The following is a 15,965-nucleotide window of genomic DNA, read 5'->3' as shown; positions in this document are numbered from 1 at the left end:
AATGCTGTCTTTTGTCTACTGCATCCTAGGATATATTAATACTCCTGTTGCCAAGAGCAACAATATTTCAAGAAATTCATTGCCTTAATGATACAATTTCTATTGAAAGCATTTTATTAAGAAATCCAATCTCCTCTTCCTTATGAGCATGATTTTTTAAAAGAAAGATTCTTTTCATTCTAGAGTAACTAAAGATAGTTTTCTAATAATTTTGCTCCAGCTTCAGATATTAATGTGCAATATTGCTTAATTGGGCCATTTAAGAGCCCTTCACATGGTACTTTTTTAAAACAACTGAAAGGACAGTTTGTAATTAAATAAAATAAGTAAGACACAGGGACTAAAGGAACCTTGATGTTTAATAAGAATTTGTGCTCAGATCACATTGCTTCTTCCACTTGAATTTCTATATACAGCCAAGGTGAATCCAGGTACCTGTCACCATTTCCTGGAGGTGGTGGCAGTGATTTGATATTATGGCAGCAATAAAGATTAAAGAAACTCAGTGTTACCTTTAATGATGCTGTGTATAGGAACCACCTAGAAAGGAGCATTGATTATCACAGGCTTGAACTTGACTCCTTAATTCTACTTCCTATTCTTCCATTTCCACAGCCACACTAGGCATCTGCCACATCACTGGCCATTCACTGTTGCTCATTTTCTCAGAATGTAAAATAGACAGCATACTCATCCAGCTCCTTGTATAAATAATATTTATAGTAAAAAATAATATTTATAAAGCTGTTTGAGTTGCTCCTGCCTAGAATTTGGACTCAGCAGGGTGTGTTAGAAGGAGAAAGGAGAGCCTTGGGTTCTCTCTTTGATCTCATGCACTTTCACATGCTCTTGGCCAAGTTATTGAACCTCTTCACATCTTGTTTTCCTCTTTTCTAAAATAAATGGGTGGGACTCCATGAAATACTGGTTCGAAAATCTTTATGATCTTGTAATGGAAAAATTATGTATTTTACATCTGACATTTTCATTTCTGGACAATGCAAATGCAAAGTAACTTTTTTTTATTTATTTGACAGATAGAGTTATAGACAGTGAGAGAGAGAGAGAGAGAAAGGTCTTCTTTCCATTGGTTCACTCCCCAAATGGCCGCTACAGTCGGTGCTGTGCCGATCCGAAACCAGGAGCCAGGTGCTTCTACCTGGTCTCCCTTGTGGGTGCAGGGGCCCAAGTACTTGGGCCATCCTCCACTGCCTTCCTGGGCCACAGCAGCAAAGTAACTTTTCTTTTTAAATTTTTTTTATTTGACAGGTAGAGTTATAGACAGTGAGAGAGAGACAGAGAGAAAGGTCTTCCTTCCGTTGGTTTACCCTCCAAATGGCCACCATGATTGGCGCTGTACCAATCCAAAACCAGGAGCCAGGTACTTCCTCCTGGTCTCCCATGTGGATGCAGGGACCCAAGCACTTGGGCCATCCTCCACTGCCCTCCCAGGCCACAGCAGAGAGCTGGACTGGAAGAGGAGCAACCAGGACTAGAACCTAGTGCCCATATGGGATGCTGGCACCGCAGACGGAGGATTAACAAAGTGAGCCACAGCGCCCGCCCTGCAAAGTAACTTTCAAACTGGGCTTTAAGACAGTCAAGTATTTCATCCTAAGATACCTTACAAAATTCTTCATTTGAAACATACCAAGGTGGGCTGGTGTGTGTGTATGTGTGTCTGTGTGTGTCTGTGTATGTCTGTGTGTGTCTGTGTGTGTCTGTGTGTGTGTGATCTCTCTCTGTGTGTCTCTATCTCTATCTCTCTCTCTGTCCTACTTCCTGTCTCTTCTTTGACATGCTGTGGCATCACTTTTCCAGGACATCAGCTGCACAGCACAAGGCAGAGGCCAGGAGCCATGGTAAACTCATCAGGAAAGGAGAAACTGAGGGGCAGGTACATAAACAATACTGACTCTTTGGAAGAGAATCACAGAGGTATAGCAGAAAGAAATAGGGGAGAGGTTGGAAGTCACAGCCACTGTGACCACACTGGGCTCCCTGTACTCATGTCATCTGCATGACCATCCCATTACACCTCCTGTGCCTGCTCAGTAGAGACCCAGAGCAAAACAAGGGAAATAAGCCATCCATAATGACATCAAGAAAATAATTCTTATAACCAAAAAAGAAAAATGAAATATAATACTGCTTAAATATCTATTTATATCTATATTTGCCTCCTTATTTTATATATCAAACCTTGAACTATTACCAGATGTCCCATTTTCAGCAAACCAAGCAACCAGTGGTGGAAGAAAATGAAAGCTATTCAATCATTATCTGAGCTTATCTGAGTATATATCTACTATATGTATGAAGTTTCCCGCATCAGCCCTCTCGTCTCCCTCTACTGGTGGCGTGGTATGTGATCTTCCCAAGCCCATTCTGGCAACCACCATATTAACAATGGAATTGGTCAGGCTGCTCTGACAATGAGATTGGCATCACCCAGAGTTGTTCTGAACACACCTAAGCAACTATACAAGGCAGATCTACAATAGTTACATCTCTAAAATATTTGATGGTTCAGGTGTCTTCATTTTGAAAAACTTTGTCATCCTTTTTTTGAAAAATTGAAGATTTAAACACAATAAATAATGGTGTTGCTGTTTAGTACATAGTCAAATGGCAAGTGCTTAGTCCATATAATAGACAGCAGATATAATGATAACAGAAAAGAGGGGGAAAGATGAGAAAGAGTGTGTGAGGACATACTTTGATTCTTGTTTTGGAAGTATGAAAGCAACATCTTCTGGGCATGTCTAAAGCTGAGAAGTGTGTGAGATGCTTGATAGTTACAAAATCCATCTTCATTAAAATTACTCATTGTATATTCTGACCAAGAATTGGCTGTCAAGGCCAATTTTACAATAAAATGTGAGGCGGTTTGTTGTCTCATAGGATAAAGAATTTTTTGTGGGCAGCACTGGGTTCTGTCTTTCTGCCTAGTGAAGTAATATATATTTCCTAGCAAGAAAGACTTATTAAATTAAGATGATGACTGAATTGTGCTCCAGAAGCCCCAGTGTGAAAATTATCACTTTAAGCTTGTGCCTTGGAGATTAATGGGTAAGCAGTTTAGTGTAACCTGTATTCTAGAAGGGAAACATTCTCCCAATTAATACATTTAGTTAACCTGATTTTTTTTACCTTCAGGGACTAGTGTAAACCAAAGGCTATAAGAAAAATTTCCCAAGCTTTCGTGCAGTGAGCAAAATCCAGCCCTTCTGACTCCTGGAAACCCCTTGCTCTTCTCCCTCTCTGTCCTTTGCTCCTGGTGTTCCTTCTACATCAGTTACTCTTGCACACTTTGAAATTGTTTCTCCTGTCAACAACCCCTATTCACCTTCAAATTCAGGTTCATAGATTAGTTCCTTATGAAGAATCCCAACTACGCTATCCTCTCCACCACTAGTCAGAATCAGCAGCTTGCTCTTTTGGTTTCTTAACCTTGCTGTTGACAAATTAATCCTCCCTACAATATGTCTCCTTCTAAAAGGCAGAGTCAGTATCCAGAATAACTTCATCTTGAGTCTCCAGATATAGAGCTTGGCAGAGTGGAAAACTCTACTAGTGTTGTGATTTTAATGTAACCATGGGACAATATGGAAACCTTATGGGAGATAGTGTGCTTTAGAAGCATTCATAGACAGTATCCACCAGCTGATCTTTTCTTTCCTTACCTTAGGGTCAGTTGACCTTGATTCTACGATGATGCTGGACTCTGGAGAGTTCATTGGTACAGGATCTGATTATGAAGATCAGGTAATTAAAATCTAAAAATGCTTCTCTAATTGCATGTTTTTAATTTTAGCTTTGGTAAATGTATTATGAAAATTAGAATTATGATCTTCATTTTGTGAAATCCTTATAAATAACTGATAACCTGCTCCATGATAAATCACGGTAGTCCATAACTCTCTTTCACTAGCATTGGCTCCTTAACCTTCACTTATCCACAGATCCAAATCAGTGGTTCACTAATGAAAAGTTTGTGGTAGAAAAATAACAACATATGGGAATGAGGTTCTCATGCCCAAGAATTTGCCTGTGTCTCTTTCTCTTCCTGCAAATAAACTAATAGCATTCACTGAACAGTAGCTAGTGGTTCAGTACTCTGTTATTCAAGTTCCAACCTTTGACAGGCAATGATGGCCAAGGAGACCATATTTGAGGAGTTAAATATATTTCCTCTTTGAATAAAACTGAAGAAATTTATCTAGGTCATTCTTCTCTCAGCAGAAGAGCTCTCCCTATGCAACATTTAATAATCCAAAATAGTTGGCAAATGACTCAACTCCCTAATGAGACTTTATTTTTTAAAAAACAATGATGTTTGAAATTCACTTCTCCCTCTCCTCAGTGCTCTCCAGCATTGGCTGAAAGCCAAGTGAGCATGTTCTTATGCCAGCTGTTGCTCCCATCTGCAACTAATATGTATCACAAATACAGCACATAGGGCTGACCCATATGTATGTGCAATGGTGGCTGCCCATTTCATATGCACACTCAGAAGTTGTTTTCACGAACATAAGGTATCTTCCTCAAATCACAAATGAGAAGATTTGACAAGTGTCATATTAGCTACCACATAATTTATAGTAATTTTATTATTTATTAAGTACTTACATGAAAAACACTGTGCTAAGTTCCTTATGTTGATGATCTCATTAATTCTACACAATGTCTCTGGCAAGTAGGAATGATTAGCTCTACTTAACAGACAAGAAAAGTAAGACTGAAAGAGTAATTTGCCAATGATTGCACAAGTAGTTTCACAGTAGGGGCATGAACTTAAGGCACAGTCCCAGCACCCACACTGTACTGCCTGGCATCCTAGCCTCCACAGGCCATTCAAGAGACAGATTTGGAACATATTCAGTCACTGACTCCTAAGGTCCCAGAAGAGACAAATAGCAAACAACCACTCACAATCTAACATTACAGACTGCACAAAGAAATGAGTGTAACCAGAAAACCAATTAGTGAAGCAAATAGGAGGCTTCACTCCCTCTCCCCTAAGAACTAGAAATAATTACATTAAAATACTCAAAGAAGCGGCGCCGGCACTCCGGGTTCTAGTCCCAGTTGGGGCGCCGGAGTCTGTCCCGGTTGCCCCTCTTCCAGTCCAGCTCTCTGCTGTGGCCAGGGAGTGCAGTGGAGGATGGCCCAAGTGCTTGGGCCCTGCACCCGCATGGGAGACCAGGAGAAGCACCTGGCTCCTGGCTTTGGATCGGCGCAGTGCGCCGGCCGTAGTGGCCATTTTGGGGGATGAACCAACGGAAAGGAAGAGCTTTCTGTCTGTCTCTCTCTCATTGTCTAAATCTGCCTATCAAAAAAAATTTTTTTAAATACTCAAAGAAATAAAAGGAAGATGAGAAAGTATAAAGCAAGTGCAGGGAAAAAAAATGGAAAAGAAGCAGAAAGGAAAAAGAAAGAAAGACATTCTCAGCACAAAAAACATTGTCATTGAAATATAATTCAATTAACTAGATGCAATTGAAAAGAGACTTAATGATGGGCAAAGAATTGTCTCAGAATAAAAAGAGAAAGCTAAATATTTGTAGTTGTCAAATATGAAAAAGAACTTAAGAGACACTGAGAACATAAATATTGGACTGACATACTTGTAATCTAAAAGGAATTCCAGAAGGAGAGCACGGAGGGGATGGAACAGAGGCAATGTTTTAATAGGTGACAGTTGGAAATTTTACAGAGATGAAAAAAGACAAGTCCCCAGGTTGAAGAAACACAGTCAGTCTTTTTCCATTTAGTCATTCAACACTGAATTATTGAGCACTTGCTGTGCTCCAGGTTCAGTGTAGGCACTTGGGGTATGTAAGTGTGTAAGATGACAGTCTAGTGGAGTAGACAGAGAGTAATAAAATAAGTAAATAAACGAGTAAATTCTCTAGATTGTTACAGGTGAGAAGCTCTGTGAGGAAAGGAAAAGTAGACCAGGATAAATGGGATTACCAATACAGAGAGCACAGATATGGTACTCAGGGTAAATCTCATGAAATCTCACCAAAAAGGTGAGATTTGAGCAAAGATTCAACCTATAAGACATTAAAACATGGAAGATAAAATATTAATGGTGAAAAAACATTACTTATAAAGGCATGGCAATTTTGGTGGCAACAAAGTAAATGAAACAAGAGCTTGCATTCATAAAGAGCACCTACTATCAATCAGGCACTTTGTTTTCTACTGGATGTGCGTATTACTAATTCCTACAATAACTGAAGAAGGTAGCTCTGTTAGTCCCCAGTTCACAGCTGAGGAAATAGAGGCTCACAGAAGTTGAGTGATTTCCCAAGACCACAGAGCTCGCAAGTTATAGAACCAGAAATAAATCTTTGATCTTCTTGGCACCAGGATCTACTTTCTACTTTTACCACCCCAATATACTGTTAGCAAGATCACCAGTAATCTACAGCCAGTTGCACTTAACATCTTTTAGTTCTCTTTCTTGACCTTTGCTGAGTTGGGTCACTAAACTATTTCTGTAAAGAACAGAGTTGCAGGGCCAGCCTCGTGGCAGAACAGATTAAAGCCCTGGACTGCAGCACAGGCATCCCATATGGGGGCCGGTTTGAGTCCCAGCTGCTCCACAAAAACATGTGAGAAAAGAAGGAAAATTGACGTGCTGAGAAAGGAAAGAAAATGGAATGGTATAAAATGCTCAATTAAAACTATGAAAGGCAGGGAATAATCAGTTAGCCTAGTAGTTAAGACATCTGCATTCAATATCCAGAATCTGGGTTTGATACCTGGCTCCAGCCTCTTGCTAATGAAGGCTCTGGGAGACAATGGTGATGACTCAACTAATTGGATTCCTGCCACCCATGTGGGAGACCTATATGCACTGAATGTACATATTAGAAAAGGAAATCTAAAATTAATAATATAAGATTCAAGCCGGCGCCGCAGCTCACTAGGCTAATCCTCCGCCTAGCGGCGCCGGCACACCGGGTTCTAGTCCCGGTCGGGGCGCCGGATTCTGTCCCGGTTGCCCCTCTTCCAGGCCAGCCCTCTGCTGTGGCCAGGGAGTGCAGTGGAGGATGGCCCAGGTGCTTGGGCCCTGCACCCCATGGGAGACCAGGAAAAGCACCTGGCTCCTGGCTCCTGCCATCGATCAGCGCGGTGCGCCGGCCGCAGCGCGCTGGCCGCGGCGGCCATTGGAGGGTGAACCAACGGCAAAGGAAGACCTTTCTCTCTGTCTCTCTCTCTCACTGTCCACTCTGCCTGTAAAAAAAAAAAAAAAATAATAATAATAATAATAATATAAGATTCAACTTTAGGAAACTAGAGAAAGAAGAACAAATTAAATCTAAAGTAAACAAAAGAAAGGAATTTTTAAAAATCAGAGTTGAAATTAAAAACAGAAAAAAAAGAAATTAAAAACAGGAAGACAATGCAGAAAATTAGCAAAACCAAAAGTTGTATTTGATAATATTGATAAAATCACTAATCCCTTAGCAAGGCTAAGGGGAAAAGAGAGAATCACAAATTACTGGTTTGTCTAAATAAGATTGAAGTCAGTGAACTCAAGAGGCTTCCATAGCCTTGGCAACTCATGACTAGAGCCTAGGGAGACTACTGACACCATAAACAAGAGTGTCAAATTGTTAAGTCAACAACAGGAGTCACTGTGTACTTACTCCTCGTGTCGGATCTCTGTCCTTAGTGTGTTGTCCAATGTGAATTGATGCTATAACTAGTACTCAAACAGTACTTCACACTTTATGTTCTGTGTGGGTGCAAACTGATGAAATCTTTACTTAATATATACTAAATCGATCTTCTGTATATAAAGAGAATTGAAAATGAATCTTGATGTGGATAGAATGGGAGAGGGAGCAGGAGATGGGAGGGGTGCGGGTGAGAGGGAAGTTAATGGGGGGGGAAAGCCATTGTAATCCATAAACTGTACTTTGGAAGTTTATATTTACTAAATAAAAGTTTAAAAAAAAAGAAATGGAAGAGGAAGCATGAATACAGATGTCACGGACATTGAAAGTGTAGTAATGAAGTACAGGTAACACTAAGTCCACAGATTTGATAACTAGATAGAATGAACTGATTCCCTGAAAACCAGTCAGTGAAAACTCACTCAGCAGTAAGTAGACGATCTGATTAGTCCCATCTCTATTAAAGTATCCTCAGTCAATAGTAAATAATCTTCTAAAACAGAAAGCACTAGGCCAAAATGCTTTCACTGGTGAATTTTACCAAACATGTAAGAAAGAAATTGTGCTAATTCTCTACAGTCCACTCTTCCAGAAACTAGAAGCAGAGGGAATATTTCCTAGCTCATTCTATGAAACCATTCTATCTGTATCAAAACTAAAGACATTATAAGAAAAGAAAACTAAAGGCTAATATCTCTTTGAATATACATACAAAAATACTCAAAACGTATCAGCAAAAAAAAAAAAAATCTAACAATGTACAAAAGGAATTATACACCACAACTAAGAGAATTTATCCCAGGTAAGAAAGGCTGATTCAACATTCAAAAAAAATAAATTAGTGCAACAAGCTAAATAAGAAAATTCACATGATCATATCAATAGGTGCACACAGAAATTTAACAAAATCCAATACCCCAGGGGTGGGTGTTGTGGCACAGCAGGTTAGGCTGCCACTTGGAATGCCTGCATCCCACATCAGAGTGCTGGTTCAAGTCCCAGCTACTCCACTTCTAATCCAGCATGCTGATAATACAGTTAGGTGGCAGCAGATGATAGCCCAAGCACTTGAGTTCCTGCCAATCATGTGGGAAACCCACATGGAGTTCCTGGCTCCTGGGTTCAGCCTGGCCCAATCTCCAGCTGTTGCAGACACTTGGAGAGTGAACAAAAAGATGAAAGATCTCAATCTCTCTCTCTCTCTCTCTCTCTCACTCACTCTCTCCTCCTCCACCCCTTTGTCATTCAAATAAATAAATCATTGAAAAAGTTTTCACAGAATCTAACACCTATTCACGATTTAAAATCTAGTAGGAACTTCTTAACTTGACAAAGAATATATACAAACAAAATATATTGTTGAAAAGAAAAAACAAAACAAGAAAAAGAAATAAAAGTTATATAGACTAGGAAGGAATAAATAAAACTCTGTATTTATGGAGAACATGATCATCTATGTAGACAGTCAAAAAGAATCAACAACAACAAAAACTCTAGAATGAATATTAATAGGAAGTTAACAGAACACAAAGTTTTTCTATAAGTGTGTTGTTTTTCTGTATATTAGCAATGAACTAATGGAATTTTTACTTAAAATATCTATAATAAAACCCTAAAATAAAATACAGATGTTGCTTAACTTACAATGTTGTTGCATTCCAATGAACCATAATAAATTAAAAGTATTATAAGATGAAATTGAATTTGATACATCTAACCTACTGAACATCATAACTTAGCCTCACCTACTATAAACATGTTCAGAAAACTAATATTAGCCTATGGTTGTGCAAAATCATATAACACAAAGCCATTTTATTTAAAAAAGTTGAATATCTTATAGAATTTATTGGATAATGTATTGAAAACAAAAACCAGAATCTTGTATAGGAACACTTTTGTACCACTGTAAAGTTGAAAAATTTTAAACCATTTTAAGTTGTGGAACTTACTTAAGTATAAATCTAGGCCGTCGCTGTGGCTCACTTGGCTAATCCTCTGCCTGCGGCACCGGTACCTCGGGTTCTAGTCCCAGTTGGGGTGCCGGAGTCTGTCCCAGTTGCTGCTCTTCCAGTCCAGCTCTCTGCTGTGGCCCAGGAAGGCAGTGGAGGATGGCCCAAGTGCTTAGGTCCCTGCATTCGCATGGGAGACCAGGAGGAAGCACTTGGCTCCTGGCTTTGGATTGGCGCAGCACGCCGGCCGTAGTGGCCATTTGGGGGGTGAACTAATGGAAGGAAGACCTTTCTGTCTCTCTCTCTCTCACTGTCTAACTCTGCCTGTCAAAAGTAAGTATAAATCTAACAAAACATATGCAAGGTCTGTATGAGGGAAACTACCAAAGTCTGATGAAAGATTTCAAAGAACTAAATAAATAGAGAAATATACCTCGTTCATGGATAGGAGACTCAATATTGTCAAAATGTCCAATTTTTCAAACATAATCTATAGAAACAACACAATTCCAATTGAATTCCCATTAAGTTATTTTGTGGATGTTGGCAAACTGGTTTGGAGGTTTATATGAGAGGCAAAATGTTCAGAATAGCCAACTCAGTGTTGAAGGTGAACAAAAACAAAGGACACTGCCCAAGACTTACTACAAAGCTACAGTAATCCAGATAGTATGGTATTGGTGAAACAACAAGTAGATCAATGTAAAAGATCAGAGAACCCAGAATTAGACCCATATAAATATAATCAACCATTCTTTGGTAAAGCAGCAAAGGCAATACAATAGACCAAATATAGTTTTTTTCAAAAAATGGTCCCAAAACCACTAGCAATGATCTATATGCAAGCAAATGAATCTAGACACAAATCCAACAACCTTTACAAGAACTAATTCAAAATGATCATAGACCCAAATGTAGAATGCAAAACTATAAAACTGGGGCTGGCAGTGTGGCACAGGAAGTTAAGCCACTGCCTGTGACACCAGCATCCCATATTGGCACTGGTTTGAATCCCAGATGCTCCAATTCCAATCCAGCTCCCTGCTAATGCACCAGAGAAAGCAGCAAAGTATTGTCCAAGGCCTTGGGTCCTTGTCATGCACATAGGAGACCTAGATGAATCTCCTGGCTCTTGGGTTCAGCCTAGTCCAGCCCCGAACATTGAGGCCATTTTAGGAGTGAACCAAGAACTAACTCTTCGTCTTTCTCTCTCATGCACATGTGCTCTCTCCTCTCTCTTTAAATCTTTCTTTTTAAACTATAGAACTCCTAGGACATGACAAAGGAGAAAATCTGGATGACCTTAGGTATGGTGATGATTTTTTTTCATATAACACCTGCTAAGGTTTGGATATGATTTGAATGTTTCTAAAGGGTCTATGTCCTTGGAGTGGCAGTATTGGAAGGTAGTAGAACCTTTAAAGTGGAAAGTTGTGATATCATTGGGAGTGTAAGCTATTTTCTTGTGATCCATCAATAGTTATCATGAGAGGGTTGTTATAAAAGACCAAATCCTGCCCTTCCCTGTTCTTCTACTTGTCGGTTCAAGATGTGATCACTCTCCTGCATTTGCTCTGCTCTGGAGCACTCACCAAAGCCCTGCTATGCTGTTTGGACTTTCAGCCTCCAAAACTGTGAGCTAAGTAAATCTCTACTCCATAATTATCTCCCTTCAGCCATTTCATTATAGTGATGAAAAACTTACTAATACAGTACCAAATGTATGATCATTAGAATGAAATTGGTAATCTGGACTTCATTAAAATTTAAAACTTCTAGTAATTATCTGAGCAGAGTAGGTAGGACTGCTGGGCCCACACACTAATTCTAAAACTGGTACCAGGTTAGCAAAGATTATACCAAGGAAAATGCCTGCTGTTCTTCTTCTCTTTGTACTTTTTTGCTCATCATATGAAAAGATACAGTACATATTCTTAAAACCTGAAGCCATACTTCTGTAGTGCCAGCTATGGAGAGAAAAAATACCTGCTTCATAAATAACAGTAGGGACTTTTCCCCATAAGTCAAAGAAAACACTAATGAGGATGACAGGTGAGGCTGGCAGTGCTTACAACACTGAAGCTTGGGGACTGTCTTTCATTCCGTGAGTATACATTGAGTGTTTACTACATCCTGCTGACAGATGGAGTTCACACTAAAGAATGCTGAGTGAGCAAGAGTGGTTGGGTTCAGGAGGATAAGGAAATTACTCCTAAAAAACCATCTTTCATTCATTTAGTCAATCAAGGCAAACTGCACACCTTCAGGAACTAGCCTAAGCTCTAGAGATAATTTTGAGAACTAAGACAGGCAATGTCTCTTCTCTGTTTGGCTTACAGCTTTTAGAAAATAAAAGGGAGGATCCTGCAAGGGAGACATGTGCTGTGTGGAAGCACTTGTTTCCAGTGTCAGTACAGAAGGTAGAATGTGCATTTACAAATCATGTCACATCATTGCCTCCTGCTCCACCCCAAGGTTTTTGACAGTGAGAATAGCATTTTGTTTTTGTTTTTAATCTACCCTTAAATTGCCAGCACTGCTGTCTACCGTAGGCCTCTCTCTAGCAAGGAGAAATGTCTGGTGCCCAAGACACTGATGACCCCTCCGCTTTCTCAAACCCTGGCCTCCTCGGCATATACTGCCACTGTGGCCATTTCTTTGTATCTTCCTGCAATGCAGTTTCTCTTCCTCTGCCCTTCCCTTAAAATGTCGTGTTCATAAAGTTCCATCCTAGGACCTCTTCTCTTACTCTCTTCTCTTATTACTCATTACTCAATGCTTCATTCATGCCCGTGCTTTCTACTTTCTTAGTCTACTTATCCATTCAACTAATATTCAGAGTATTTACTGTGCCAGACTCTGATTGTGGAGCTGGGGATATGGTGGAGAGCAAAAGAAGACATAGTCCCTGCTATAGACACAGAGCCCATAGTAAAAATAGACAATAGTAGAATAACTTTAAGTTAAAACTGAGTCAAGTTATTGGGAGAAGTATGTGGTTCTATAATAGATGTGGTCAGTGCTGTGAGGGAAGGCTTATCTAAGGCAAAAAAAATGTGTGAGTTGGGAAGACCAGCATTGTGGCACACATCTTGCAACACCCGCATGCTGTATTAGAGTGCTGGGTTTGTGTCCTGGCTGCTCTGCTTCTGATGCAGATCCCCCCTAATACATCTGGGAAAGCAGCAGATGACCCAAGTACTTGGGCCCCTGCCACCCACATAGGAGACCTGCATGGAGTTTCAGCCTTCTGCCTCTGGCTGTTGTGAATATTTGTGGAGTGAACCAGCAGATGAAAAGATTCATCTCTCTCTCCCTCTCTCTCTGTCTGACTCCCTCTCTCTCTCTCTCTCTCTGCCTTTTAAAGAAATAAATCTTTTTAAAAAAAGAAGTGTGTGAGTTGAGATGTGAAAGATGAGTAAAAGACATACAACCAAGTGAGGGTGTTCAGATGAGGAAATAGCAGGGGAAGCAGGAAGAAGCATGACATGCGAAAGATGGCAGTTAAGCTGTCATGCAGAGTAAGGGGAAAGTGAGGAGAACCTGAAAAGCAGGCCTCTGTACAGCAGATTTGGTGTTTTGATGTTATCCTATGAGCAATCAGAAGCCTTGAAGAGGTGTTGTGTTGTGTTGTGTTGTATTGTGTTGTGTTGTATTGTATAAGAGCAGGGGAGCAAGAGAGTGTGTTGACATAATCATATTTGTGTTTTTTTTAAGTACACGAAAAAAAGTTGTTCTTGCTGCAGTGTGGAGTGCAGGTTATAGGAAGGCACGAATGGATGTCAGGAGTCCAGTGGGAGGCTGCAATGGTCCAGACAAGGGATTCTGGAGTATACTCCTTGCATCAGAGTGGTGGAGGGAATGTCGAGACGGGTGAATTTGAGAGGTACTTGTGAGGCAAAACCAACAGGACTTCATTTTGGAGTGGATGTGAGAGCCAAGGAAGAGGAAGCTGTTGAAGATGACTTGTAGGTTTTTAACTTGTGCAGCTGGGTTGGTGATGGTAGCATTCACTGAGAAAGGACACAAAGAAAAGGCCAATTCTGTCGGGAAAGAGCAAGAGTATAATTTTAGACATGCTAAGTCCAACATGCCTCAACACATGCAAGGAGAGAATTCAAGTGAACAATTAAATATGCAGGCCTGGTGCTCAGAGGGGAGATCTGGTCTAGAAATAGTTGATGAACCTTGGGAGTGTAGACAGGATGTGAAGCTGTTGTTGATGGGGGTGAGAGGGAGAAATATAGAACGGAGATGAGAAGAGGGTCTACAGCTGAGCTCTAAGAAAATTCAAAGGCTGGGGAGAGAGGGAAGGAAAGTCAGTAGAATAGGATATCCCAAAAGCCAAAGTGAACAGAGATTCAAGAAGTAGAATCTCTCAGATGTTGATAAGAAGAGGAAGAAGAAGGAGACTGGAAAGAAGCCATTGTGTATAGAGACATGGAGGGAAGTCTTGATATTACAAAGAGCTGTTGGGGGAGGTTGTGTTTGTTGACAACAGAGGACACTTACACATGTTTGGAAACTGTAGGAAGGATCCTTCATAGGGAGAGGACAAGAGGAAGCTTCATCTGAATGCTATAGAGCTGAGTGCTAAAGCATAGGAGATGGGACAAAAAGGACCACATTTGGGTTGGAACAGAAGGAGCATGGATAGCATGGGAGTATGAGTCTGTTCACTTTTTTAAGTTTATTTATATGCTTATTTATTTGAAAGATACGGTTATCACAAGAAGGGTTGTCCATTGTTCACTCCTCATATGCCCTCTACTGCTATAGGTAGGCCAGGCCAGAATCAGGAGCCAGAAATCCATCCAAGTCTCTCTCACTGGTGGATACAAATACTTGAGCCATCATCTGCTGCCTCCAGGGGTGTGTAGTCAAGTGGATCAGAAGGAGATATGGGACTCAATCCTAGGCACTCCAATGTGGGATGCAGGTGTCCCAGTAATGGTTTAACCTACTGCACCATAGTGCCCACCTCTGTATGTTTTTCTTTTTAAAGATTTTTTTATTTATTTATTTTAAAGACAGAGTTACAGACAGAGGCAGAGACAGAGAGAGAGGTGTTCCATCTGCTGGTTCACTCCCCAGATGCCCGCAACAGCCGGAGCTGTGCCAATCCAAAGCCAGGAGCCAGGAGCTTCTTCCAGGTTTCCCACGTGGGTGCAGGGGTCCAAGGACTTGGGCCATCTTCTGCTGCTTTCCCAGGCCATAGCAGAGAGCTGGATCGGAAGTGGAGCAGCCGGGTCTCAAACCGGCACCCATATGGGATGCCAGCACTTCAGGTCAGGGCATTAACCTGCTGCGCCACAGCGCCAGCCCCTCTGTATGCTTTTTTAAAGTGTATTCTATTTAATTACTTGAGAGACAGACGTAAAGAGCTCCTGTCCACTAGTTCACTTCCCAAATGCCTGCAGCAGCTGTGTTTGGGCCAAGTGAAGACCAGAGCCAGAAGGTCAATCCAAGTTTCCCAAAAAGGCGGCAGGAACCCAGTTACTTTAGCCATCACCTGTTACCTCCCAAGGTCTGCAATAGCAGGAAAGCGGGAGTCAGGAACAGGAGCCAGGAATTGAACCCAGGTACTCCCATGTGAGATGTTGGTGTCTCAACCTCCAGGCCGAATGCCTGCCCTGGTTTTGTGTTTAATGGTGGGAGTTAATGGGTTCCTCTCAGATGACTCCAGAATCAAAGCCATCTGTTGAGAGTCCAAGTCTTGAAAAGAGGAGAGAACCAAATTATTTAAGAATCCAGCGGCAAGTGAGCTAAAGGAGCAGCAGAACTGCCAAACAACGCGAGAGTCCTTTGACCTGGAAGTTTAGGTGCCAGCTGCTCTTCCTGGTTTTCTTCCTGGTATTAAAGATAGAGTGTGTGGAAATTGTAGTGGGGCACAGAGGCAGTCAGCGGGCTGGTTCACAAAGAGGTGGAGTTGTACCTGATATGTGTCACAAAAAGAAAAGAACATTGGCAGAGCATATGTGGTGGTAGGCAAGATAAAAGGCCAATGGACAGAGGACCATCAGGGGCCAGTGCCCAGAGGAACTAGAATGACATTTGACTTCCTAAAAAAATAACTCTCTGTGATAAGCATGTGCTAGCTCTCTATTAAAAAGAATATTTGAGGGACTGGCACTGTGGCACAGTGGGTTAAAGCCCCGGATTGTAGCACTGGCATACATACATATGGGCACCAGTTCAAGTCCCAGCTGCTCCACTTCTGATCCAGCTCCCTGCTGATGTGCCTAGGAAAGCAGTGGAAGACGGCCAAAGTGCTTGGGCCCTGCACCCACGTGGGAGACCTGGAAGAAGCTCTTGG

At 41.1% G+C, this 15,965-nt stretch overlaps 1 protein-coding gene across 4 annotated transcripts in view; it reads left to right on the top strand.

Moving 5' to 3' along the window:
• Positions 1–15,965, top strand: part of AK5 (adenylate kinase 5) — a 283,341-nt gene that overhangs the window by 165,812 nt on the left and 101,564 nt on the right. For all 4 annotated transcript variants that reach the window (XM_089300477.1, XM_089300476.1, XM_070078236.2 and 1 more), the window contains exon 8: positions 3,692–3,768. In XM_089300477.1, the coding sequence (XP_089156603.1) occupies positions 3,692–3,768 (77 nt within the window). The remainder of the gene's footprint in view (positions 1–3,691; positions 3,769–15,965) is intronic.

The sequence above is a fragment of the Oryctolagus cuniculus genome, chromosome 7 (genome assembly GCF_051225735.1).
Source record: "Oryctolagus cuniculus isolate XC-2025 breed Fujian yellow rabbit chromosome 7, ASM5122573v1, whole genome shotgun sequence".
NCBI lineage: Eukaryota > Metazoa > Chordata > Mammalia > Lagomorpha > Leporidae > Oryctolagus > Oryctolagus cuniculus.
The sequence above is the reverse complement of the archived record's forward strand: the minus strand, read 5'-3'. Positions and strand labels throughout refer to the sequence as shown.